At 38.9% G+C, this 27,157-nt stretch overlaps 4 protein-coding genes across 6 annotated transcripts; 2 read left to right on the forward strand and 2 right to left on the reverse strand.

The window, feature by feature from the left end:
* Nucleotides 1-5,414: 5,414 nt before the first annotated feature.
* alg10 (ALG10 alpha-1,2-mannosyltransferase) lies at nt 5,415-8,856 on the reverse strand. The gene is made up of 3 exons (XM_038274544.1): nt 8,426-8,856; nt 8,026-8,223; nt 5,415-7,950 (listed from the first exon to the last, which is right to left on the reverse strand). The coding sequence occupies exons 1-3, from the start codon at nt 8,588-8,590 to the stop codon at nt 6,889-6,891; spliced, it is 1,425 nt and encodes a 474-aa protein (XP_038130472.1). The 5' UTR covers nt 8,591-8,856; the 3' UTR covers nt 5,415-6,888.
* A 637-nt stretch (nt 8,857-9,493) lies between these two features.
* On the forward strand, nt 9,494-13,905 carry tprkb (Tp53rk binding protein). Of its 2 annotated transcripts, XM_038274560.1 has the most exons (5): nt 9,494-9,590; nt 9,774-9,915; nt 10,059-10,181; nt 11,265-11,441; nt 13,363-13,905. In XM_038274560.1, exons 2-5 carry the CDS (start codon nt 9,775-9,777, stop codon nt 13,447-13,449), a joined length of 528 nt encoding a protein of 175 aa, XP_038130488.1. In that variant the 5' UTR covers nt 9,494-9,590; nt 9,774; the 3' UTR covers nt 13,450-13,905. The 2 variants fall into 2 exon arrangements, with proteins under 2 accessions (XP_038130488.1, XP_038130487.1); XM_038274559.1 differs by lacking the exon at nt 9,494-9,590 and having other exon boundaries at nt 9,660-9,915.
* Nucleotides 13,778-19,026, reverse strand: srr (serine racemase). Of its 2 annotated transcripts, none has more exons than XM_038274557.1 (7): nt 18,852-19,026; nt 17,748-17,927; nt 17,493-17,674; nt 17,266-17,396; nt 16,650-16,798; nt 16,472-16,561; nt 13,778-14,172 (listed from the first exon to the last, which is right to left on the reverse strand). In XM_038274557.1, the coding sequence occupies exons 2-7, from the start codon at nt 17,923-17,925 to the stop codon at nt 13,931-13,933; spliced, it is 972 nt and encodes a 323-aa protein (XP_038130485.1). In that variant the 5' UTR covers nt 17,926-17,927; nt 18,852-19,026; the 3' UTR covers nt 13,778-13,930. The 2 variants fall into 2 exon arrangements, with proteins under 2 accessions (XP_038130485.1, XP_038130486.1); XM_038274558.1 differs by having other exon boundaries at nt 17,748-17,925; nt 18,847-19,026.
* Nucleotides 19,027-19,067: 41 nt separating this feature from the next.
* Nucleotides 19,068-23,300, forward strand: trmu (tRNA 5-methylaminomethyl-2-thiouridylate methyltransferase). Its single transcript, XM_038274556.1, has 11 exons — nt 19,068-19,290; nt 19,435-19,600; nt 21,004-21,110; nt 21,409-21,531; nt 21,637-21,809; nt 21,890-21,943; nt 22,057-22,123; nt 22,220-22,320; nt 22,412-22,556; nt 22,636-22,718; nt 22,810-23,300. The coding sequence occupies exons 1-11, from the start codon at nt 19,209-19,211 to the stop codon at nt 22,957-22,959; spliced, it is 1,251 nt and encodes a 416-aa protein (XP_038130484.1). The 5' UTR covers nt 19,068-19,208; the 3' UTR covers nt 22,960-23,300.
* The last annotated feature ends 3,857 nt before the right edge of the window (nt 23,301-27,157 follow it).

A 27,157-nucleotide genomic window follows, 5' to 3' on the forward strand; every position in this document is an offset into this window, starting at 1 on the left:
CCAGGGTCGTAATTAAGCTTGTCACTTCCTGACATGGCCCGTAACTTAGCAACAAAGCAGTAGCTGTATTGGGTCTCGTTTGAATATTTCCCTAAAAATCCAGACAAAAAATACAAACAGGGATGTTGAGGTTGCTTTATTTTTTAATCGGAAGGTAACATCATGACCATCAAATCTGCTCCAAAGCATCCCTCGCAGGACATCGAAATCTTACAGACAGCTCTTTAAAGTAAACGTGGGAAAGTCGTATAATTAAGGCTGTAATCAGGTTATAATTAATCAAATTAAGCACATGTTTTTGACCACTCCGCCCACCGAACTCCCACCGCTCTCACTGAAGTAGAATGTTTCCATATATGCGCTGATAGTTTTGGGTTGTGCTCAGAAAGAAAGCATGCACACTCTCAGCCTAAGATGTACGTTAGTAGCTATGTACAGAAAATATAAGAAACATGAGGTGAAGATGGGAGTGCTATTTTTATCATGAGCTGTAGGAGTAATATTACACTCTATTTAATTTCCATCAGCTTTGTTTAACTTAGCTCAGTTCGTTTCCCTTCTTTCTTTCTTTTTCTCCCATAATGCAACTTGGCGATCGCTGAGATAAGACCTCCATGTTTGACAACATTAATCTATGAGAGGTTTTAAAGCAGACTCTGACAGAGAAGATCTTCTGATGTTAGTTAATGAAGAAAAGTACTAAAAAAAAAAAGGACACAACTTAAATAGGATCAGTTTAATCAGAAAAATATGTCAGTTAAAATTTTTATTTACATAATGTAAGGTTTAATACAAACAATCAGAGTTTTTAGGTTTATGGTCATTTAATTCAGTGGTAAAAATGATGATAAGATGCAGACGATGGCATTCAAAAGTCACTGGATAATAAGTAAACTTGCGGGTGCCAAATTATTAAACTTAAATAAAGGAAAAGTGAGTCATATCCGTATTCTTAAAATGACTGAAATGATTGAGATTGTTTAATGATTAATGCCAAAGCAGCAACAAGAATGCCCTCTGGATCACACAAAGATAAGCTCTGTCCTAATTAAACCAACATACGAGTCACTTGTTCTCCCTAATCTCCCTTTATATATTATGCATGGCAGCTGTTTCAGTTGCCTTGGTACATTTGTGTGCTTCTGTGTGAAAAAGCGATGCATTATGCACCAGGACACACCCCAGATGGATGCTTGAGGTTCTGTATGTGTCTGCAGAGGTGGATTCCCTGATCCGTTCTCCAAGTAAGTGCTGTAGCTTTGGCATTCTCCCGAGAAGACGGGGGGGAGTGATGTGGTTAGTGGGAAGCTGACTGATGCGTAGTGAAAGGGTCGACTGTTTTCTGAGGGAATCAGAAAGCAAACTGAGGAAGGCATGACTTCACCGCTGGTCTGCTGACTCCATAAAAGTATGAATACTCACACAACAGGATGAAGATAGTGTATGATGATCTGCTTTGACTCAAAGAAATATAACCTCAAAGAAAGAATTAACTGACTGAATGTTAAATACCATTAATGTCAGAACTCAGAAGTGTGGACCCAGAATTTCGGGCAGACAGATAAATGTAATTTACAAAAGCGTTTATTTAAAACATGTCGAATCTGCGACTCAGCAGTTAGGACGACAAAGGCCGGTCCAAGCCCAGAAGAAGGAATGGAATCCAGCCAGATGATTTCCCAGAGCATACAGCGGGCGCCGCCCAGAGAAGGCTGCCAATAAGGCTGCTGAACTGGCTGATAAGCAGAAGCAAGCAGACGAGGGAAGGCAGGAGTTTCCAGAAGGCAAAGCCAAAGCCTGTGTCGACGAGGTAAGCAGGAGTCCAGGCCAGAAGATCAGAGATATGAAGAGCTGCCAAAGGGAAATCCAAGACTGGATCAGGAGACAGATCCAGGGTCGTAAGCAGGTAGAATCAAGCAGGAGTCTGAAGACAGGTCAGGCAAACAGATCAGAACCGGGATAGGCTCAGAGATCCAAAGGCAGAACTAGTCAGGATCAGGCAATCAGAAGAACACACAGGGTACGCTAGAGAACTATCACCTAATAATCAGGCACTGATGACTGGGGGCAAGCAGCTTAAATAGAGGCAGGAGCAGGTGGATGAGATAAACAGTTACACTACATTCAGACCGCAAGTGCTGGATGCAGCAAAAAATAGCCTGCTGCTTCATTTTTGACAGCTGTACACATTAAGGTCAGACGTGACTTAAGAGCAGCTTTGACGCTCCTGAAGCGCACCCAGTAAAGTGTGCACAGATGCGTCTGATGCTCCTACTGCTCCCATGTTCAGTGGCAGAGAGTGGCTTTGCTATATTTGCTGTTATAAGTGGGCAAAAATTAATTTTAATATGTTTTTAAGAGAGGAAGTTCAACTCAAAACATAATCTGTGCAGTCAGTTAATTAAAATTACAATCCTGCCCTCTAATAAGAGACTTTAGCTGTCATATATATATACGGATGCACTGTATATACTGTATATACCCCATGCACCTTTTCCTCCTTTTGGCACCTTCTTCTTCTTTTTGACTATTGTGCCAATGTGACGAGTACATTTCAAGTACATTTTTCCTCTTGGAGGTTTTCCACTACTGTTCTTGGAGGCTGGAAGTAGATGTTTACGGTTTTATGTACGTTTTAGAGTATCTGTTTCAGAGGAGTGAAAATAGCGATCGGTATCAGCCGCACTGTGTCTGTCTCTCTGCCAGCTCCCAGGTCAGCTTCTCTGATTGGTTCATGTGGCGCTTCGAGCAGCAAAAGTTACAACTTTTCCAACTCCAGCAGCTACTGCTTCAGTTTCTTCAATGCGTCAAGATGCACTGCTGCCCGAAACGCGCTGCAGGACCTTTTGATGATGCTTTAATGTGCATCAACCATTAACTTTGCATGTAAACCTGCTGCTTCTGCTGCTTCAGCAGCGTTCAGTCTGAACGTAGCATAATGAGAAACTGGGCGGAGCTACCAGGTTAATGAAATTAACCACTTAGCCAGTCATCAGTGCAAACATCATGACAATAAAACTACTTTACAGTCCTGTAAGCTTTGCCTCTTCTATTTCTCAGAAGGATGCCTTGTTACCAGCTTGACCTCTGATCCTATTTATTTATTTTTGTTTCATCTCATTTTATTTATAGGTTTTATTAAGCCATATATTCGCCTGCCACAACCCAGAGAGCAGTCTTTTAGTTCTGACAAACAGTATCATTAACTTTTCTGTTGTTCTGTGCTAATAATGATTTGTTTTTTTACTTTAACAGAAACTCTAGAGGACTCATTAAGGCAGTGTGGGGTTACAGCTAGGAAAGTGAACAGATCAGCTTTAATGTGAAGATCTTTGAGGAAATCACAGATCAGTAAAAAAAAAAACCTCAGTTTCTAAGAGTGACAGTGCTTCAATAGCTACAGATGTATTTATTTTTACTCTGATTTTTATGGATCATCAAACTGATTTTAGTACGAGGCAAAAAATAAGGGACTAAAACCAACCTTGACCTTTATTAAACATCTTCTTTACTGAATTGTATTGATTCAGCCAAACTGGAAAGCTTTTAAGGACAAACAGCCAATTAAATGTCAAATCAAAGCAACCTAGTTTTGAACTCAGAAACCTTCATCTAGGTTTTCTTTTGGTCGTTAACCAGTGGATACCATGCAATCATTTTAAAATGCTCTACTTTTGTCTTTTCAGTCCACAAAAGATTTTCCAAAAAGATTTGAGGATTTTAGTTTTATTTGTTCTGCAGTGGATTAAGCCTTCAAATTCACCCATGGAGGCCGTTTGATGTATTGTGGATTAACCAACATTGACTTTAAATGAGTAATTGTGTTTGATTGTTAGACTCCTGGGAAAGTTAACCACTGTTTTCTCTATTTAAGGATAATGACTCTCGCTGCTATTCACTGGTGTCTTAAAAGCCTTAAAAATGGCCTTCTAACCCAGATACATAGTTGTTAACATCTTTGTTTCTCATCATTTCTTCAATTTTAGGGCAGGGTGAGTTTCTTAACGAGATCTATAAACACACAGATCTATAAGCAAACTAGATTCTGGAGTTACTGAAATCAAACTAACTAAAAATCAAATAAAAATTAAAAAGAAACACTCATTCAAATCAAGTTATCATTATTGCAACATAGAATTGTTTACTGGGAGCTTTTTTCTGCTTCCTGTTGATGCAAATCTGTAACATTTACCCCATTTAACCAGTTCACTATCAACAGAAATGAAGAGATAATGCTTAGAGAGGCCAAGCTATCATGGAGCTGTAGTTCTCCAAATGCCAGAACACAGCAGTGAGAAGGACCGCCGTGTTCTTTTGTCCTCCCCTGCAGTAAAAAAAAATAAAAAATCAATGAAGCAGTGAGAGGGGGAAACAGAAAAGCTGAATTTCTGCTGGCTGAGCTTCTAGAAATTGAACTTTAATCTGGGGATGACAGAAAAAAAAGACCCTAAATAAACCATGAAGTAGATTTTTTACTGTTGGGAATGTAGATTTATACAAGACTGTCTCCTTGTGGTTGATCTGCAACATGGCAGCATGGTTCTCTAAGAAAACCAGATCATTATTAGGAATTAGAAGGAATAGAAAAGCTTTATTTTTAGCTGCAAAATAAATGAAGAGAATGAGCCTTTTATTTGCCCTTTTCAATGGTGAAAATTCCAGTGGTTTGTTCAGAATCCCTTCACATCTTCCACTGCAAAAAGATCTTAGGGGGGGCCAACAGGGGCTTGTTTAAATGAATCTAGTCCATGTTACGAAAACACACACAGAAAAAATGTAGATTTTCTTGAAAAAGATGTATTTTCCCTTAATTTAAGCAGATAGGTTAAATTATTTACCATCAGAATAAGATGATTCCTGTTTAGCATAAAAAAAACTTTATGTCAAGTGCATAATAACCAGTTATCTTATTTTAAGGGGAAAATACTCATTCCCTTGAGAATTTATATACCTGCTCAAATGAAGATTAACTACACTTATATTTATAGGTAGCTGTTTTTAAATCAGTTTTTCCCGGCAAACACTAACTTAATGTATTATATTCCCCGACTAAAGAACCCATAACCGATTCAAAATCCTGTTTTTACAATTGAATTTACTTAGAAATTGCAGCTTTAAGTTAAAGATGTATAAAGAGTTTTTTTTTTTGTTAGATCAGGGTCTGCAGCCTTGGCTTTGTAACTCACTTAATTTGCTAAACAAACAGCTTTTCTCCTCTGTGCCCCCATGAAAAAAAAAAAATCCCCAACTTGTAAATTTGTTCTAAAATCGACACTGCTTACTTTTGTCTTTAAACTTATAGAGTAAATAAAACAGTTTAAAGAGGGATGAAGCACACAAATATCCCTCACTGGAAAAGTTAAGCTAATTCCTAAGGAAACTACATAATGTGGCACGTTTTAGGAATAAAGATCTCGTTTTGCTGTAACGTTTTATTCAAAGCTGTATCAAGAATTTCACACAAGGAGACACAGAAAGATCACAATACAGTGAGGAAAACGTTTAAAAGAAATCAAAGATCAAGTGTACAATTTTAGAATCAACAAGTGAAAGCAGCACCTTCCAGGAGTTTGCACCAATTAGAAAACCAAGAACTTGAGGAGTCTTAGCACTCTTTCACTGATCTCAAACCGCAAATAAAAAAAAACAAAGGAAAAGATGAAGACCACTAAGCTGATCTTCAAGCAGTTGATTTATAAAGACCTCTGCATGCTGCTGTAGACGTCCAGGGACTAATCTATGATGCTAACCTGACTAGACATAGAAAATAACATTGTCAGACGCTGCAAAATTAATTGCATGTACACAAAATGAGGGACAAAAACCTCACAGAATGCAACGATTCACCAATAAAACCAACTAAACACACAAAGACAGGTTTTCGGTTTTATCTCCAGTGGATCTACATGGCTTTAGGTGTAGGAAACATTTCTACCCTTCATATGTCAGCTAACAGTCCTGGGAATGTAAATCTGGAATGTCAGTGTTCTTCACTTGGCAAAAACAAAAAGCATTTTTTTGGTCTCTTCATTTAGCTCCCGTTCAGTTCATTCACCCAGAAACAATGTCTTTTATTTCCCCATTTGCATTTGTTTTGGTTCTAATTTCAGATTATTAACCTGGTTGAAGAATAATCCGCATAAAACCTAAATAATCACAAAAGAAGCATCAATGCAAACGTGGATCCATGCGGCAGAATGTTTCTTTCTTGTAAGCCAAGTGTAGTTGAGCCAGCTGCACCTGCAGTGCACAGTAAGTTTTAGATATGTACAACACTACGTTACTCTTAGTTAGAAATCAGTAAACAGAAGGAACCAGAAATGACTTCATACCATCTGTTGTGTACAAAAAGGTTCCCCATCAGCTGATGGATGGTTGCTATGGTAGATAACTTCATCCTCTCTTTGTAATTCAGAGAACCTTCACCAACACTTTGCTTTTATTTCCTGAAAATCCATAATATTTCCCTGTACTGCCATCTGGACCCATCTAGATTTGCTGTATTTCAGAATCCATAATAATCTCAAAACTCTAAACTGGATTATCTTGCATCAAATTCTGATTCTTTAAAGCGTTATACGTGATACATTCATTTTTCCTGTTTGAATTCTGTCCCTTTCAACACTGCTCAGGATATTTTGCTTCTTCAGAATGAAGAAAATTAATGATTTAACTGTAAAGAACCTCAAAGAAGAGCTGAAGGAGTTTTTTCAAATGTTAGATCCTCTTCCAGACTGTCGTCTTTGTTGGTATCAGCCGGCTCTTTTGGATCCAGGCTCAGTATTCAGTCACTTAAACCCAGATTGCTGTTAAACTAACAGATTTTTGTAGAGTTATTAATGCCCGTTACTGCTGAATCTACTGGATCTCTGAGGAGATGCTGCCTCTTCACCACATGAACCTCTGTGTGGCCGTGCTGTCTGGCCAGTGGAAGGTTTTCGCCACAAAGATGTAGATGGTGGCGGCGTTAATGGCGGTGTACAGCAGGAACTCCACGACCAGCCGCGGAAGAGACGGGAGCGGCATGTGGAGGCGGTACATCAGGTACGGTACGATGAAGTACCTAAACTCCAGGAGCTTCTGGGGAACCGTGGCGCACAGGAGGCACGCCAGGTAGGCCAGAGTCCAGAAGAGGGAGCGGGACTTAAAGGAGTCTAGAAAGTTCCACCCGGCAAAAACGTACGCCGGGACGAGGAGAAAGCGAACCAGCTCGTGCCTCTGGAAGACTTTCTTCCACACGTAGAAGGGGAAGTGACGGTTATCTGCCAGGAGGTACTTGTGGACAAATGTAAACTTCCAAACGAGGAGCAGGGAAACAGCGGTGACGAAGAGGAAGAAGAACGGCTGCTTCCTCAGAGCATGGAGGAAGCGGAGGGCGCGGTGGTAGCAGAGCGAGACAGGGAGGGAGAAGAAGAGGGAGAAGGAGAAGAAGTAGAAGAGCTGGGGGAGGTTAAGGCAGGCTTCGTGGCTCGTCCTGTCGCCCACCACTATCCCGTCGTTCAACAGCACAAACACCAGGAAAGCCACGCCCACCACAGCATAAGGCCAAGCCACCTGCAGCACCGCCTTGACGTGTCCGGGCGAGGTGAGGAACTCCAGCAAGAATCCCGTCACTTTCTTAGCCCCACTCAGCGACAGAGGAACCTGTGAGGGTGGAGACTTCTCATCCCTCTTCTTCGAATGCTCCGTCCTCCAGGCCTCGTCCATCTTGGTGGCCACCAGTGTGCCGGCGCAGAACGCCACCCAGATGATATTGGTCTGGCGGAAGAGCACGGAGCAGACGCCGAGCAGCGCAGAGGCTTTGTGGCAGCCGTACAGCGTCATGAGGTACGCGAAGAGGATGAAGAAGGTGGAGCCGGCGTCTGTGTAGTAGAGGAAGTTGAAAAAATAAAGCACAGGGAAGGTGGAGAGAGACAGCGCTGAGAGGACTCTCCTGGTGGTCGTTCGGGTCTGAAAGAGAATTAAAAAACAGCGTTAGTAAAGAGGAAAAAAAAAAACAAACCTCACCCCAGGAGCCAGCCTTACCTTCTCCCTGTGGTGGAGCTTGGAGATCAACAGGTAGATCAGGTAGAGGTTCCCACAATTAAACAGTAGGTTGATGAAGCGCAGCATGGCCGTGGAGCACACTACACCCCCTGTCAGGTCAGCGAGCCACACCATCGGCTTGATGATGCCCACTGAGACCAGGTAAAGGCCAGGGAGGGTTGTGATCATGGGGTCCCACTGCAAACAAAAAAAAAAAAAAAACCTTCAGTAACATCTGGACAAAGCTGTAGGCATCCACCCATTACATTTAGAGGTTTTACTTGCTTTCAACAGTCTGTTAGTGAGATTAAAGCCTCTTCAAGCTGTCACATGTCTCTGGTCAGATAACAAAAGCTCTGGTTTTAACCTTAATCCGTCACACTAATGGAGTCCTACTTACCTCGTTGAATTTCCCCTCGCAGTATCTCTGAGCCTGCGGGACGTGGAAGATCTCGTCCATATAAGGTTCCCTCTGCTCTCGAGTCACTCTGGAAAAAAGCAGGCAGGACACCAAGAAGTTGGTGCTGCACAGAGCCGTGAACATGTAGCCTTCAAATTTCTCCATGTTTTGTTGTTTCTTCTTTCCTTTTCACAACGAAACGCGACAAAACAGGCGGTTTGGTCCGATGCTAGCTGTTAACCTTATGCATATCGCGCATGGCGACCAGGTTCTAATATTAAAGCCGCTGCGCAATACAAAATCAAAGCTGAAATGGCAAAAATGTACACAATAAAAAAGGAAACCAAGGTGTTAGGATTTTTTTTTCAACAGCTGGAAGTTCGCTTTGAAATTTAGTTCGGGTGGAAACAGCTTCATACTCAGTAGTTCCCAAAGCTTCCTCGGATACGTTAGTGCCGTTCTGCGTTTGGTTCTGCGCATGCGCAGTCAGCTAATTTGTGAACGCGCAACCAAAAATACATCCGGTTCTTCGTCGATTTTATTTAGTTAAAAATGCCTAAATTAAGTTTTCCCTCCCTCAAAATAGTAAACGTACTAAAATATAACGTTTTAAAGGTTAATAATGTATTTCGTGGTTAAATAAATGCCTTAAAATCTTTTATGTTTCATCACTTGTCTCTGCCCGATCTGCACCTGAAATGGGACGCTACTAACTTTTTCCGCTTTAGATTTAAACATAAATCTAGTCTTTTTGAGTTTTATGTTTTCATTTCGTGTTAACTTTATGGTATATAGTGCGTAATCTAAAGAAAGAAACAACAAAAAGGCAGATAGATATGGTTTAACCATATTTTGCCGGACTGCTCTAAAGCATGTCCCATGATGACGTCAGAGAAGCGGTTTAACGAAAAAAAATTTAAAAGCCTAAAAATTATTGTCTTACAAAATTCATAAAACATTTTTTTTAAGATTTGCATTAGCATTCTTTTGTGAGTTAATGATAGAAATAAGTAGTTTTAGTACCATATATATATGGACACCCGGATTTAATTAAATTAATTTTCTTTCTCGCCACTCACAATATGGCGGACGCGCTCAAGAATCATCTGTACAGAACAAGTTCGGAGACGACTATTCCATTCTGGCTCAGGATAATTAAATGACAGTATGAATAGTATATAATTTTACGGTGTATTTAAAAAATAATTAAATACTGTTTTCTGCAGACGGATATTTTGTTCCTAGCTGTGTTGCAGTATTATTGTTCCCCCTGCATGTGTCAAACGTGACGACGCGAGATCATTTTGTGGGGTAAATGCTCTGTGCTTACACCTGTATGATTTTTCAGCATGCACCTTACGCAATCACTGGAGCTTTACCCCGACACCAGGGTGACGCAGGTGCTTTTTAAAGATGTGAAAAACGCTGCAGAACTGAGGCAGAAAGCGGTGGAGGGAAAAATCAACGGAGCTCTGATCAACCCAACAATGGTGAGCCTATTTTATGATTACCTAGAAAAATATTTTTCCATTTTATTCACTTTTAAAATCACCAATATTGCAGGGTTTTATATGTATACTGCAGTGACAACTTAGATGTAAAATGCAGCTCTTTTTTTTTTTTTGATTTGCAGTTGGTGGATCCTTTCCAAGTCCTTGTGGCAGCCAATAAAGCTTTTCATCTATATTCCATTGAAAGCATGAAGACAAGAAGTCTCAATTCAGAAATCATCTTCAATTTGTCACCCACTAATAAGGTGCGTACTTATTAAAGTCTTAATATCCTCTTAATACATATCATCATCATGTCACAAACATCTGCAGATTTTAAAGGAAGTTTATGTCAACATGGGTAGCAGATTCTTAAGATCCTTTTCCCATCGGCTGTAAGCAAATTCCTAGTCAAAGCTGTCAAAAAGCATCTCATCAGCACAGTAGCCGCACCAGGGAATTATGAGTTGGTTGGCGGTTAGGCAAAGGGGTGTCCTGAGTTTTTATAAAGAGAAGTTCAATGACATTTGATACGGCAAATATTAGTATTATAGATATCAGATAAATACTGATCCCAGGCTTTTATAGTTGCCATAACAACAGCACTGCTTTGGCTCTCAGCCGACAGCAGCACACCTTTTAAATTTAACTGTGCTAAAAAAAAAACTCACAATGTTCATGAGCATGGTGATACTTAAACCACCATCTAATTTTTTTAGAGTAAATAGAGTAATCTTTTTACATGGTATTGTTGATAATAGGATCGATCCAGACATCTCTAGTTGTTAGAATTCAGATTTTACTGCTAACTTCCTGTGTGCACCAGGTTGTCCCTCTATTTGCACTGTATGGGTCATATATGCTGTTGTTGCCCTGTTAGGGTAATGAACCTGGCATGCTGCTGGTCCTGGGCTGCCACGCTGCCTCAGCACATAGTTGTGCAGTTGTGGCGCTATGTTTGGCGAAATCTGTATTTTAGGCTTTTTTTATTTTTTTATTTACTTTCAAGTGATGGTGGACTGGGTAAATAATCTGCTTCATTTTCTTCACAAGCCCCTGGCGCTCTCGTAACAAGGAGTTTGTTATCTTACCCATCAAATTGCGGTGGTGCAGATCCAGGGCTAGTTTCACCGACATGAGAGCACACAAAGCAAACATTAATGCCCCAACTTGATGTGACTTTTGGATAATATGTTTTTCCTCTTTATATTTTTTCTTATATCATTTTGTTATGCTTAATCATGTAAAATCCCAGGTAAGTATGGTTAAAATGCAGCAAAATATTGTGTGCGAAAATCTCTTGGTATTGCCACCACATTAACCTGATTTTTTAACTCCTGGTGATGCAGATATCAGAGGCTTTCAAAAGATTTGGCATCGCAGACAGAGACACCTCGGTCCTGGTGGTGGTGGTTCACAGTAAAGACGAGCCGCAGGCTGTGTCTAACATCACTGCCATGGTGGATGGACAGCAGCTTCCAGTGGACCAGGTTTCCTCATTGTCAGACTTGGAAAAAATCAGAAAGGTATCAGCATGTGAATCTCTGTGTGCTTTAGTATGGAGGAGACCATTGAAGAAGAAAAAAAGGCCACTCAGTAAAATGAAAAAGGCTTTTGATTTCTGACTAATATCGTAATTCTAACTCGGATCTCAGGAGTCTGACTAACGTTGACTCTCAGAGTATTTTAACTTTATATAAGGGAATTCTGCGATTAAATCAGAATTCTGAGATTAAAATCAGAATTCTGAGATAAAGTCGGAATTTTGACACTGAGGTCAGAATTCTGGGAATGACATCAGAAATTTGAGATTAAAGTCGGAATTTTCAGAATGAAGTCAGAATTCTGAGAATGAAGTCAGAATTTTGAGACTGACAGTATTTTTAAATTTAAGTCAGAATTCTGAAAATGCGGTCAGCTTTCTGAGAATGGTGTCAGAACTCTGAGATTAAAGTCAGAACTCTGAGATTAAAGTCAGATTGCTGAGGCGGACGTTAGAATTCTGAGATTAAAGTCTCAGTTCTGAGACTGACATCAGAATTTCGTGAATGACGTCAGAATTTTTTTATTTAAGTCAGAATTCTGAGAATGCGGTCAGCTTTCTGAGATCGACGTCAGCTTTCTGAGACTGATGTTGGCATTCTGAGATTAAAGTCAGAATTTTCAGAATTAAGTCAGAATTCTGAGAATGAAGTCAGAATTCTCAGATTAAAGTCTGAATTCTGAGACTGACATCAGAATTTCGAGAATGACGTCAGAATTTTGAGACTGATGTCAGAATTTTTAAATTTAAGTCAGAATGCTGAGAATGCGGTCAGCTTTCTGAGACTGACGTCAGAAATCTGAAATTAAAGTCGGATTTTCAGAATGAAGTCAGAATTCTGAGAATGAAGTCAGCTTTCTGAGACTGATGTCAGAACTCTGAGATTAAAGTCAGAATGCTGAGATTAAAGTCTGAATTTTGAGACTGACGTCAGAAATCTGAGACTGACGAGATTAAAGTCAGCATTCTGGGATTAATACTGAATACTGAAAATGAAGTCAGAACTCTGAGATTATAGTCAGAATTCAGTAGCCTTTTTTTCTGGCCTTAATCCTTTTCCACACTTTAAAAATGAGGATATAATCCCCCTAATAAGTGTATTGTCTATAGGGATTAGAGGTCAAGTTGAAACACTTCCATTGAAGCATATGAAAATCATTTGATGGCTGAGCCTAAAGTGTCATCCCTGCAGATAGTTTGATTGCTCTACCAATGCTCCTTGATAAATACTAAATATTTATTTGGAGCTTTTAATAATGACTTTAAAGCAATTATTTCATCATGGTGGAGGGATTATCCATTTACGGACATTGATTTGATTCAAAAGTAAAAAAAAAAAAAACTGACCATTCCCATCCACAGAGAAAAAATGAAGACATTTGTATTATTGTCATACTTTCAGTAGAGTTTAGAGTAGCACAGGGTGTCTCCTGTTCTAGAGCCTTGTAGCAATCCCTGAGGAGAGTTCAGCTGGTTTTCCACCATTTGTTTCTAGCCTCCTGTTGTAATGAAGATGTCAGGCTTCTTGTATAGGCCGACCTCATAGCTCTCTTCATGTGTTCACGCATAATCAAATTAATCTTTTAGAGCCTGAAATAAATCTGACATTTAGGTCTGTTAAGGGTGTACAAAACGTTTTTTTTTTTTATCAGGCATGGACCTTTACCAGAGAATGACCTTTATATATTTTTTAATTGAATCAAAATGAATCAGGACTATGCAAAAGTATGAGCTGAATGTTTTCCAGTTGTCCTACAGAAGTGTGCAGAGGCCAAAATATCATGCTTTTAGTGAGATGCTGGCAAAAAGAACTCATCAGCAGATACAGTAAGATGGCTTTATTTTTGAGCATATTTTAAGTCATATTATCCTTTATCTTTGTTTTCCTTTCTGTCTCCTTACAGCTATACAAAGTCACACCTCAGGAGGAAACCTGCGGCAGCCTGTTAGACGCTATCGTATGCAGGATGGCCGTTAAGGATGTCCTGTAGCCAAAGACGCTGCTGCTCAAACGAACATCTTTCTGCTTTCATTACAAACGAGAAAAAAGAAGGAATAGTTCCCTGTTTTCAATACTCTGTGGAATTATGTTGAACACCTCCAAAGTTCCTGGATTCAGGAAATTCTGTGACTTTTTAGTCAGTTTAAATCTGTTTTTATTTAGTTGTTGGGTTTCTTTTATGATCTTAAAGCTGTTTTTGGGGAAATTCAAATATAAATAGATTTTCTACGACAGCACGTCTTCATTTGCTCCTTTTTACGTCTCATTTCGAACAGATTAAAATCCGTTGGACAGTAGGAGGCAGTAAACTTATCAGATTTATTTAGATGCTTAATTGGATTTATTTTGGATCCAGAAAGAGAAAAAGAAACTACTAGAAAAAAATGAGTTTCTACTGTGTGAAAGAGCTGAGATATCAGGAAATAAAATTTTTGTCTTGATTTAATGTGTAGAAAATCTTTTGAGTTTGTTCAGTCTGGAAAGTTGGCCAGTTCGTCTTTCCCCACGTTCCCTCCGCTGAGTATGCAGACCACCTTCTTCCCCTCCAGGTCGGGGACCTTGTTGTTGACCAGAGCTGCAAAGGCAGCTGAACCTGCCGGCTCCACCACCAGCCCGGCTCTGAAGAGCGTGGAAACCGCTGCCTTGATTTCCTCATCGCTCACCAGGATGATCTGTTCCACGTAGAGCCGACACAGCTCAAAAGGTAGCCTGCCTGGAAAGGAAAGGAGAGCCACTATTTGGTCACTGCTGCACGTTAATCCCAGTGAGTCAGAGCAGTGCGCTTGTGCTCAGCCTTCACTCTGCATTCCTGAGCATCTCCCAAAGGGATGGGTTAAAATGCAGAGAGTGAATTTCCCCATTGTGGGACAATAAGGGGATTTACATTTAAATATTCTGGATTAAAACCCTCTAGCATTTTCCAAGTCTGAAAAAGAAAATTAGAAGTATTAAAATATTTGCATTTCCAGCAGGGATACACAATATATTAGCAGTAATATTTGCATCTGCAAAAGTTTTTAATAATTTTTTATTTTTAATTATTGGCCCAATAAGTAAAGCTAGGCTGATATTAACAGATGCACTGCAAAAACGTTCTGAAATTAAGTAAAAATTTCTTAAATCAAGTGTATTTACCCTTAATTTGAGGAGGTAAATAAGACAGTTTGCCAATGGAATATATTTTTACACTTCAAATAAGATAATTGGATAATATGCACTGGAAATAAGACAATGCAATTGATTTTTCGTATTTCAAATGTATTGTCTTGTTCCATTGGCAAAGTGTCTCATTTACCTCCTCAATTCAAGAAATAATGCATTATTCGAAGAAAAAGTGACTTATTTAGATTTACATTTTTTGCAGTGTGAAATTCGCTTCCATGTAGTTTCTGAGTTTTGGGGATCCATCATGTGTTATATGTTTGGTCATATAAGTGTCCAAAAGGTAAGGAAATATATCCTATATGACGGGTCTGCAACATGCGGCTCCACAGACCTTACGCATCTGCTTTTGATAACTTTAAAAATAAAAGCGAGACAACTAATAATTTTATATACAAAATAGAAAAATTCATTTTTCAGCTGTTTTTTGCTCTTGGAATGAGGGATTGAATTCCCAGCCATGCTGATGGTAAAAATACCTGAAATTATCCTTTTTTTTTATTTTAATATATATACATAATTGTCTAAAAATATATTTTATAGAAGATAAAATATACATCCTTTTAAAGTTCAGTTTTTCTTTATTCAGACCTTACAGTAGAAATTTAATGATTGGTCTTTTAAAATGCAAACAACTTTCCTACAGTAGATGTTTTCAAAGAAAAACAGATTTTTCATTTTATAAAAAGCTCATGGAAGAGCTGTGGCTCTAAAGTTTTATTTTAGCTGGACTCTAATATAGGACATCAATTAAAACCAGTAATAGTTTCCTGTCTTTCATGATTGGATGCACTGATTATTCCAAGTGTGTATGACCTAAGTAACTGGCCAGACACACCTGGATTAATCAGTTCGTCCAGTAATGAAAGACAGGAAACAAAGGAGCTACCTTAAATTCAGGAAGTAGTGGAGCTGTGCATAAAGCCCATTGGTTATAATAACAGTTTTAATATTGATATAGGGCCAGATTGTAATCTTACTGCATCCCTAATTTCTAGTTAAATTCACTATCCCATTGGGTTTATATCCTTTCTTCTTCCTCAGATTTTTGTATGCAAAATTTTTGACAAATAGGTTGCCGGTCCACTTTCAACAGCAGGCAAATGTCTAGATTGGCTAATGGTTTGCAAGCCCCACCACGGCCAGAGTGTATGGATTTTTTATTTTTTTGTCTGGGGAACCATAAGTGCAAGAATGCCATCCATCAATTAAGTCTTAAGATTAATCTGGACACTTCATTTCTGAGATAAATCCTCTTTCATACCTTTGATTTGTCTTTTTACTGTTTGTTTTTTTACTTCCTTTTTGTCACCCTTGTCTCCCACATTTTATCCTCCCTCAGTCCTTCCTTTTATCTCGTTTTAATTCCTTCCCTTTTTACCTTCAGTGTCCGTTCTTGTCATACATTCTCTCTTCAATTATTTTTTTTTATCTTGTGTCTTTTTCTTTGTTGTTTTCTTCCTTATTTTGCTTTTCTTGTGTCTGTCCTTCCTCCTTTTCTTCCAATCTTTCCTCCTTATCCATCCATGTTAGAACCCTGCTGCTTGGACTGAATATTATTTCTGCTATTAAACTCAATTCATGTTTGTATTTTTAAAGCAAATTTAAATGTAGTATTTTCCCTGGTTTCATAGTCATCTAATGGATTTTATTTTGTGCTACCATTTCAAAGGGGTTTAACTGAGAATGCTTCACACTTTTATTAGGTTTAATATAAAACAATATACAATTAAAAAGACCTGAAGTTTGCTGGTTTAATGACTAAACCAGAAAAAGACTAATTTAAGAAAATGTTTATAATCAGTAGCTACCTGTTAGCATAGATATAATCCGAAGAAAAAAGGACAAACCTGCAGAAGGAGGTGCAAGCCCCGAGGCGATGCTCTTTGCATCCATCCACACTGGCTTCTTCTCAATAAAGCTTTGGTACATCGTGCAAGCTGGTTGTTAAACACAAAAACACATTCTGTGAAATTTAAACTCTGTCCCGATGATCTATTTCTACACATATTTGAAGCCTAACTTTACCTCCTTCTGGTTCAACACCATAGATCCGTGTTTTATTGAGCCCTGACAGCTTGATGGCAGCTGCAACCCCGGATAGCAGCCCACCCCCACCACAGCAGACCACCACCACATCCGGCTCCGGGACCACCTCCAGCACCTCCAAGCCCAGGCTGCACATGCATGATAATTGGGACAAAAATCAAATCCCTTATTAGGAAGCTGCAAAATTCAGTGCATCTTTTTTGTGTGATTTCATGCAATCGATCAAAACAAGGTAGTCCATAGTTGTGAAAATGGAGGAGAACATAGGTTTCTGGGTTTTTAAAAGTAAAAAAAAACTATATATATAAAACGGTGATATACCCGTGCCCTCAGTCCTCTACGCTCCCCTGAAGGAAAGGTAAGGATGATCAGAGCTGATAGAATGAAAGGAGGGTAATCTAGAGGAAAATGCACGCCACACTTTTCAGATTTTTCCTGGTTAAAAAAAAAATCCTACAAAAACAGGTTTCTGTTTCCCTCTATTTCACTTTGATGTGCTACTCTGTGTTGGTCTACATTGAAATTTCTTGACAAAATGTAATAAACTTAAAAGTGGGTTGCATAAATTTGAAAAGCTTTTCTATAAATCGAGTACCTGGCGTGTCCGGCTATCAGATCCAGGTCATCGTAGGGGTGCAGTAAGGTCATGTTGTTCTCCTGAACACAACGGTTCACCACACTCATCAGCGACGAAGTGGGAACTCGCTCCACTTCCACCCCAAAACTCTGAGGATAAGAATAATTTCACAACTAAAATGAAATAATCCAACAACACTGGCTTTATTCAGATTTCCCTTTCTGAGGCATGTTTTTCAGTCTGACCTGGATTAAGGTGGCCCTGGACTCTGGGGCTGTTTCTGGCATAACCACCTTTCCCTTTGACCCGTAGTGCTTTGAGGCGTACGCAAAAGACTTCCCATAGTTCCCTGCAGACAAAGTCACAAAACATCCTCTCCTCGGTCTCCTGGAGAACTGATTGGCCACTCCTCTGATTTTAAAGGACCCTGTCGCCCAGAAACGGGAGTCATGAGTGGGGTCAGACATATGGGTTTAGATCAAACATCAGCTCCCACTGACCGGTTCTCTGCATGTTTTCCATTTTGATGTGGACGCTGCAGCTGACGTTCAAAGGCAGCGTGGTCTGACACCAGGGGATCATGGGGGTGTTTATGACACCCAGCGGGCTGCTCCTCACCCTCTCCCTGGCTTCTCTCAACAAATCCAGGGTGACAGCTTCTGCAGACACATCACCCATCTGGGGAACCAGCAAAACAATGATCAATATCATTTTCGAATGATAAAAATGCATAAAGGTTTATAATGTCTGTTTTTTCAATAAACCTTGGAACAGTAAACCCATTAAAACCTTCATTTAAAATACTTCAAATATTTAAAACGTTATCACGGCCAATCACATTATAATCAAAGTATCTATAGAACAGAGGCATAGCCAAAAATTTTTATAAGGGTGGCCAGGCAATAACCAATGTATACTGAGGGGTGGCCAATAATGGATAAGCACCAGAACCTCAGGACCAGAACCTCTTTACCCCATAAAACACAAAATCTAATTCTGAAAAGAGCAGGAATTCTTTACTTACCATCTTTAATGTTACTATATTGATGTGCATAATTAACCACAGTGTTTTTGTTATCAAGTAATTATGAATATATGAAAAAAGTGTAAGTAATATATGGCCAATTAAAATGTTTGGAATATTCCACTTGATTATTAGGGGGGGGAAACAATGGTAGGGCTGGCCAATGATTGGCTAAGGGTGGCCATGGCTCCCCATCTAGCTCCGCCCCTGCTATAGAACAAAATAAAATGTAGATCTTCTACAATTATTTCTATTTGCAAATTCTGTTTAATATTAGTTTTTTTGTTTTACTTTATACTTACCCACTCCCCCACCCCAATTTTTTACCTAATATTTTCTCTATTTCTAATGTAATTTGTATCATTTCCAGTTGGAAAACACTCGTTTGCATAAAATTGCTCAGTAAATAAAGATTAGATGAGTGACTATTATATTATAGAATCATAAAAGTAATATGATTCGGCTGTTTTTTATATAATAAATAAAAATGTTAATGTAAACAAACGGTTTTCTGAAGAAATACCCCTTAAATAAGGCACCATATGATCTGTATGTTTGGGAAACTTTACACTGACCTTATTATTATTATTATTATCAGCTGCTGTTTCTGCGGTTAAGATCCCAGCGGATGAATGGACAGCTGTGTGTGCTGGAGAATATGAAGGTGGAGGGAAAAAAATATAAAGTATTCAAGTGAGCAAATCAACGAATCGAGAAACCTTTGCCCATACAAGACTAGAAGGTGGGACCTCCCAAAGGGGCGTGTTTGCTGCTGTCAGGTCAGCGTTCCGAGCGGAACCAAAGAGCGCCTCAAGTCGGACATACTTTCAGGAGGGACCCGAGCATGTTGAAACGAGTTAGCTGCTATTTTCAAAGTTACGCAAGCTTTAAATGAATACAGTCGTAAGTGTAAGGTTTTATAATTGTCGGGAACGACATGGGGTTGATAAGACACGTCGTGTGCGCCATGTCAGGTGGCGTGGACAGCTCCGTGGCGGCTCTACTGCTGAAGAGGAGAGGTGAGACATTCCGTGGGGGGACAGAAGGGTTTAAAACACCACCCCGGTTACCTCAATGGAGCTTTGTGTTTTATTGTTAAATGTACTGTAAAACCATCATATTATAGTTTGTTCTTAAATGCTGTGGATATTTGTCACTTTAAGGCTATAATGTGACGGGGGTGTTCATGAAGAACTGGGACTCCCTTGATGAGAGCGGAGTCTGCAGCACAGAGAGGGACTGTGAGGACGCCTACAGGGTGTGCCAAATGCTGGACGTCCCCTTCCACCAGGTGTCTTACGTCAGAGAGTACTGGCATGACGTGTTCAGGTACCCAACTTGTCTTTTTAACAAGCCTCTCAACACTGAGCTTAAAGTGAAATTCCAATTACACTCAACAAAACCTTCATTTTATCCAAGTGAAATCTAAGTGAAAATTACAGTTTTCTATAAGACCTGAATTAGAACTCAAGAAAAACTGATAAATTCAGCTGTAAGAATTGGAGCAATTTGTTTAGGAACAAAAAAAAAAAACATTTAGCAGATGAAAACTGGGATCTTACCTCAATACCAGTGAAGCTATCAGCTTATTGCTTTTAAATAATTAGAAAAAAACAGAATTTTTAAAGAGAAAAAATTCATAGATCCAAATGACCTATCAGTAACTATGTCTGTTGCAGCGCATATCTTCATTAGAATTTCTTTGAGTATAATTTCTTCAGTACAGGGGCAAGGACATGATCTACAGGGACACTGGCCCCTGTCTAGAACCGCCCATGCATATAACATACATCAAAACAGTCTGAAAAAGGGTGTATTTGCAGAAGCAAGAAGCTTATAATGCCCACCTTCCAAAGCCAGTTTACATTGGACTAGAAAGCAAATGAAAAATAAAAAGATGGCTACCATTTATAATGCATACCAACATTTGAGGAAAAATTATTATTATACAATATATTTTTTTTTTTTAATCAAAGCCCTTTTATTACAGTTTCCTTCAATGATCATTATAATCAACTTTAAAGGATTTATTCATTCAAAAATCCTATTTAAACTGAACATCTCTGCCCAATAAAAAGCGGAATTGATGCAGGTTGTTGTTGGAAGCATGGATTTATTCTGTAACTTATTTTATTACCACCCTTTATGAATATGAGAAAATGTGATTGCATCTATTTAAAGCTCCACATATTTTCATTCTATAACTGCACTGTACCTACCTTCTGTCTATTGATTTTGTTTTTCTTAATTTTTTTTTTATTAAAATTTTTTTATATGTCTATTAATTCTGAATAATATGTGTTGTGACTTAATTTCTCACTAATTTCATCACATTTTGTGTTTTGGCCCTTTGTGGAGCTAAAATAACTTCTCATATATTTCTTTCATGATCATCCATTTTGTGCTTGGCATTACGTAATTACAAATGATGCACTTACTAGGCGGAATAAAAAGTAATTCCCATCAAATGTACAAAAGTATCAAAATTTGAATAGAAAAATCAATTTTAGAGTTTTAGATTGTTCTGCTTTCTATGAGTTATCTATATGTTAGGATCAATCCGCACATATAATAAAATGTGCATGCATTTGTTTAAGAGTGAGAAATTCAAAGTGAGGCGTGTGCACATGAAATGCATGCATCACACTGTCAGTGCGGGAGAGTTTAGAGTCCTGGCAGTGTAGCTAATATTCTGTCTTCATGTGTTATAATCGTCTCGAATGTTTTTGCAGCAATCTGCTGAAAGAATACGAAAAAGGCAGGACGCCAAATCCTGACATACTCTGCAACAAACACATCAAATTCAACCATTTCCACAAGTATGCCATACACACTTTGGGTAAGAATGCTTTCTTTATTTCTGATATTTTTGAATTATTGAATAAGCTAAATTGGTTTACATGCAGCTAGAACATTTCTACGTTCCCTTAAGGTTATGCATATATTAATCTGGAAAGTAAATAATCAATTGGGAAAGTAAATTATAAGTAGCCTATTAGTTTCAAAGTATTATGTGTACAATAATAAATATAATACACTTTTTTGTTAAGTCTTGAACCCTTTTTTGCAGGCAGTGATTGGCTAAAAATCATTATAATTTGCTGTCTGTGCAAACAAGAGTTCTCCCCTTGTTTAAGGTGCTGATGCCATGGCAACGGGCCACTACGCCAGGACGTCCCAGGAAGATGAAGAGGTTTTCCTCCAGTCTCACTCAGCTCCACCCACCACACTGTTCAGGGATCGATTCGAGATCAGAAATCGTAAGAGTTCCGCTCTGATTTCTGACAGATAGATCTTGTTTTTTGTTTTTTGTTTTCCTAGCAGATCTGTTCTTGTAAAACCCCGTGTAACTTTGTTCCCATTAGCTGTGAAGCTGTGCAAAGGGGCCGACCTCGTTAAAGACCAGACCTTCTTCCTCAGCCAGATCTCGCAGGATGCCTTATGTCAAACCCTCTTCCCGCTCGCCGGACTCACTAAAGACTTTGTCAAAAAGATGGCAAACGAAGCAGGGTTTCATCATGTGCTGAAGAAGAAAGAGGTTTGAAAAAACATTTCTAAATCTAGTTTTAATTCCCTCCTTTTCATGCTAAACGTGAACTTTAAGACCTGTATTTCCAGAGCATGGGCATTTGCTTTATTGGAGAAAGAAACTTTGAAAACTTCATTTTAGAGGTGAGATTAGGTTTTTGTTTTTCTTTTTATTCTCCCCCTCTGGCTCTAGATTAAGCCTAACATCTCTTTGCCTAGAAAATTATCAACTGCAGCAATTTTTGTTGAACTTTCAGTATCTGGAGCCAAATCCTGGGAACTTTGTGTCTATAGAGGATGGGACTGTGAAAGGAACACATAAAGGTCTGCTTTATGTAGTCTAATGAGTTTTAACATAAAGAGCTACTTGGTTTTCTATACATTTTCCCTTTTACTGGACTGTTTGTGATTTTTGTAAAGGCTGGTTTACTCTGACCCTGGGCCAGAGGGCGAGGATCGGTGGCCAGAGAGACGCCTGGTTCGTGGTGGACAAAGATATCGACTCCGGTGATGTCTTTGTGGTGAGATTTTGTCGTCTTTGAGACGCCTGGCTCATATTTTTTTCCCTCTTTATTTTTAAATCAAGGATGCATCAGTTCTCTCTTGTTCCAGGCTCCGTCTACCAATCACCCGTCTCTTTTCCGTGACACGGTGAAAACCGACCGCTTCCACTGGATCGCTGTGGACCCACCTGCAGAGCTAGTCAGGACCCAGATGATGGAATGCCAGTTCCGCTTCATCCACCAGATGCCGCTCAGTGAGTCCTACCTTTTCACAGCAGCTAAGCTGACATTAAGGTGATGCAGATTCCCTCTGAATGTGTTTCATCTTTGCAGTTCCCTGCACTGTGACTCTAAACATGGACGGTTCAGTGTGGATTTCCCTTTCTCAGCCAGTCAGAGCTCTAACACCCGGACAGGTACCACCTCAGCACCCTGATGTCAAACTGTGCCGCAGTAAGACTTTCCTCCAACATTATTTCCACTAGAGTAAGTCTTTCCCCATATTAGTTTGCAGTGCTCTACAAAGGCGACGACTGCCTGGGCAGCGGGAAGATCATCCAGCTGGGTCCCAGTGAATACACACTGCAGAAGGGCCGCGAGCGCCTGGTTGCTAACCAGCAACAAAACGATGAGCCTGCACCCGATCCTGCCAGCTGATAGCAGAGCTCTCAGTCCAACGGTCCTAGATGTGCAAGAAGACAAGCCTGGAAACTGGAGAGGGTGTTTAACGTGGATCTTACTAGACCTTGTGTTTTAACAGTCTTCATAAGGACAGAGCGGCGCCTTTATAAATCATCTGTATCCGAACATAAAAAGGCGACTTTACAAAAATAAGATGGTTTAGCTGTCTGTGCCAGAAAACACCCGCTCCAGTTCTTATTTATGCTGCATAGCATATAATGTATTTAAGATGTGAAAATGTATAAAGGTATTTTTTATAAAACATGCAGAAATGAAGAAACTTTGGCTCCAACCAAACACCTTAAAGGTATAGTGGAGGATGTCAATCATTCTGGTGATTTGTTCATACTGCCTACGTGATCGTACCGATTTTCAGTTACCGGTGGTGAGTCTGCAAATCTTCCTTTGGAAAGTAAGCTTGTATTAGTGATGCAAACAGCAGGTTTTAAACAGAGCGCGCACGAGGAGAAATGGGCTTGTGCACGCTCTCACACGTGTTTAATAGGCGTTCCCTCTCAGGAGCGGGTACAGGGTTGTGCATGTGCATTTTTTATTTAAGTGGAGAGGGCGGGCCTTTTCAAAAATTTTGGAAAATCCTCCACTATACATTCAAGGAGTTCTAAAAATGATGTGCTGATTAGATTTCTTTTAAATGGCGTATTTTTACATCAGAAATAAGACATAAACCACTGCTCAAGCAAAAGCACAAGAGAAGCTTGATATTATAAAATCTGTTCGTTGATGTTTAGGTTTTAGTTTTTTTTTTTTAAGTGGAGCGGTGACTCAGAACTGGTTCTTTTGGGATTTTTATGGAAGTCAGGAGGAGAACACTTGAAGCATATAAAGAAATAAACCTGCAGTGAAGCATGGTGTTGACAGTGATGCTTAGGGGTTAGGGTGCTTCCTCTGCTGCTAGAAACTTTATCAGGGCGAGACGGATCCCATCAAACCTTGTTTGGCTGGAACACAGCATAAGTTTTATAAAGCATGGTGAAGGAGGGATGATGATGCAGGCGTGTAATGTGAGGCCATCTAACAGCTAAAGCTTAACCTGAATTAGGTTGTACCACAGAGCCAGTGCCTCAAAACGCAGCAGAAATCCTACAGCTGAATGAAATTCAAAATAAGAAACCTACAGAAACTAAAAGATAAAATTAAATATTTCACTAATGAGTTTCTCATATAAGAATAATTTGTTGATTTAAATTATTTTTATTGTTCCAATACTCTGAACCCTGGATTGTTCAATTTTCTTTTAAATATGTGATCTGCTCTTTTGGAAAAGAAAACACTAACTTAAATAAAAACTGGTTTAAAGTAGCACTGTTTTTTTTCCCCTGATATATATATATATACACTATATTGCCAAAAGTATTTGCTCACCCATCCAAATTATTGGAATCAGGTGTTCCAATCACTTCCATGGCCACAGGTGTATAAATTCAAGCACCTAGGCATGCAGACTGTTTTTACAAACATTTGTGAAAGAATGGGTCTCTCTCAGGAGCTCAGTGAATTCCAGCGTGGAACTGTGATAGGATGCCACCTGTGCAACAAATCCAGTCGTGAAATTTCCTCGCTCCTAAATATTCCACAGTCAACTGTCAGCTGTATTATAAGAAAATGGAAGTGTTTGGGAACGACAGCAACTCAGCCACGAAGTGGTAGGCCACGTAAACTGACGGAGCGGGGTCAGCGGATGCTGACGCGCATAGTGCGAAGAGGTCGCCAACTTTCTGCAGAGTCAATCACTACAGACCTCCAAACTTCATGTGGCCTTCAGATTAGCTCAAGAACAGTGCGCAGAGAGCTTCATGGAATGGGTTTCCATGGTCGAGCAGCTGCATCCAAGCCATACATCACCAAGTGCAATGCAAAGCGTCGGATGCGGTGGTGTAAAGCACGCCGCCACTGGACTCTAGAGCAGTGGAGATGCGTTCTCTGGAGTGACGAATCGCGCTTCTCCATCTGGCAATCTGATGGACGGGTCTGGGTTTGGCGGTTGCCAGGAGAACGGTACTTGTCTGACTGCATTGTGCCAAGTGTAAAGTTTGGTGGAGGGGGGATTATGGTGTGGGGTTGTTTTTCAGGAGCTGGGCTTGGCCCCTTAGTTCCAGTGAAAGGAACTCTGAATGCTTCAGCATACCAAGACATTTTGGACAATTCCATGCTCCCAACTTTGTGGGAACAGTTTGGAGCTGGCCCCTTCCTCTTCCAACATGACTGTGCACCAGTGCACAAAGCAAGGTCCATAAAGACATGGATGACAGAGTCTGGTGTGGATGAACTTGACTGGCCTGCACAGAGTCCTGACCTCAACCCGATAGAACACCTTTGGGATGAATTAGAGCGGAGACTGAGAGCCAGGCCTTCTCGTCCAACATCAGTGTGCGACCTCACAAATGCGCTTCTGGAAGAATGGTCAAAAATTCCCATAAACACACTCCTAAACCTTGTGGACAGCCTTCCCAGAAGAGTTGAAGCTGTTCTAGCTGCAAAGGGTGGACCGACGTCATATTGAACCCTATGGATTAGGAACGGGATGTCACTTAAGCTCATATGTGAGTCAAGGCAGGTGAGCAAATACTTTTGGCAATATAGTGTATATATATATATATATATATATATATATATATATATATATACTCTAACTTATCCAAATATTTAATCAACTGTTCTTTATTTTTTTGTTTGCATTAATTTATCAAACCATAAGGGAATGTAAAGGCCCAACATTCCTCACAGTAACTTACTTAGTTTTAAAATTTCAATGCACTTTTTGTGAGGTTTCTCTTTGTAATCTGTCATTTGTAAACTAATTATAGAAAAGAAAACCTTTCATATATTAGTACAACTTAAGAACTCCAAAGTAACGTGTTGTAATTTTTTTTCAAAGTTTTTTTTTAAAGTTCAAGAAAATCTTGAGATGCCATATCTACTATGTTAAGATCGACTAATTGTTGATCTAAATATGCGATCCTGGTTTTATTAGAGGGCAGACCCAGGATTGAATTATGGAAAGACATAATCAGTATTTAATACATCAGAAAAAATAGCCACTTTACCTTTTTAAATCAATAGATTAAAAAAGAAACCATAAACAAGACTGCTAGTTGGGATAAGGTGTTGATCTACCTTATTACCACATGGTGGCGCCACTAATCCTGCTATGGTTACTGAAAATGTATAAATATATATATTTTTTGTTTGAATTCCTAGACATTAAAGCATGATGAGCTTTAACATACGACACAATTTTGTAGCATCTTATATTTTCAAATCATTATTGTAATCTTAAAATCATTATTAAACCCTTAATTGACTTGTTAAGATACAGGAACATTTGTTTTATTTATTCAAAATACATGCATAGTTTTTTATTATTTTATACGTTTTCAAGTATTACAATAACTATATTGTAAATTCTTAACTAAATTAATACATTTCATATTACATCTATTACATTTACAATTCTACAGTGTTGGTCAATTGACAAAAAAAGGTCCATTGTCAAAAAGTATAACAGCCATATACTAAAAACCCTATAACATTTTAAGTAAATCTTAAAAATGTTAGTAAAATCCATCATGTTTTCTCATTTGAAAAAATCTGCATGAATAAAAAAAATACCCAACTATAAATCTGGATTAACCATTATTGTATGAACAACGTTATTCAGCAATGAGAAGAATCTTTTATGCATTGTAGATATGTTTCATACACTTTTAAATGTATCACTGGGATAATAGCAGAGCAAGTTTATAATTATAATTTTTGATTAACTCCAAAGTATAATTACAAATACTCTGTTAATTCTTAAACTAATAAATAAAAATAAATGTTTTTTTGAAAAAAGAATGAAGTTGCCATTCTTAAACCATCAGGGTATGATTGGAAATAATGTCTATTAATGTACTAAAATCATATATAAAGTAAAAGAAAAAAAGATTATTTCATTTTTGAGAAGTTAAAGCTATTAGTTCTGATATAAATCTACTGACTTTACTGTGATATAATTCAGTCTCCTTTTGGATAACATTAAGGCAAATAACCTGATCTGCTAAAATCATGTGGCTCTTGTAATGTGAGTGATCCAAGTTTAAGATTAGTACATTTATTTTCTTAGTCTGCTATTTAAAACAATCTGTATTGCAAACTGCTAAAGTGGAAATTA

The sequence above is a fragment of the Cyprinodon tularosa genome, unplaced genomic scaffold, assembly GCF_016077235.1.
Source record: "Cyprinodon tularosa strain WSP-4 unplaced genomic scaffold, ASM1607723v1 ctg92, whole genome shotgun sequence".
In the NCBI taxonomy this organism is placed as follows: Eukaryota; Metazoa; Chordata; class Actinopteri; order Cyprinodontiformes; family Cyprinodontidae; genus Cyprinodon; species Cyprinodon tularosa.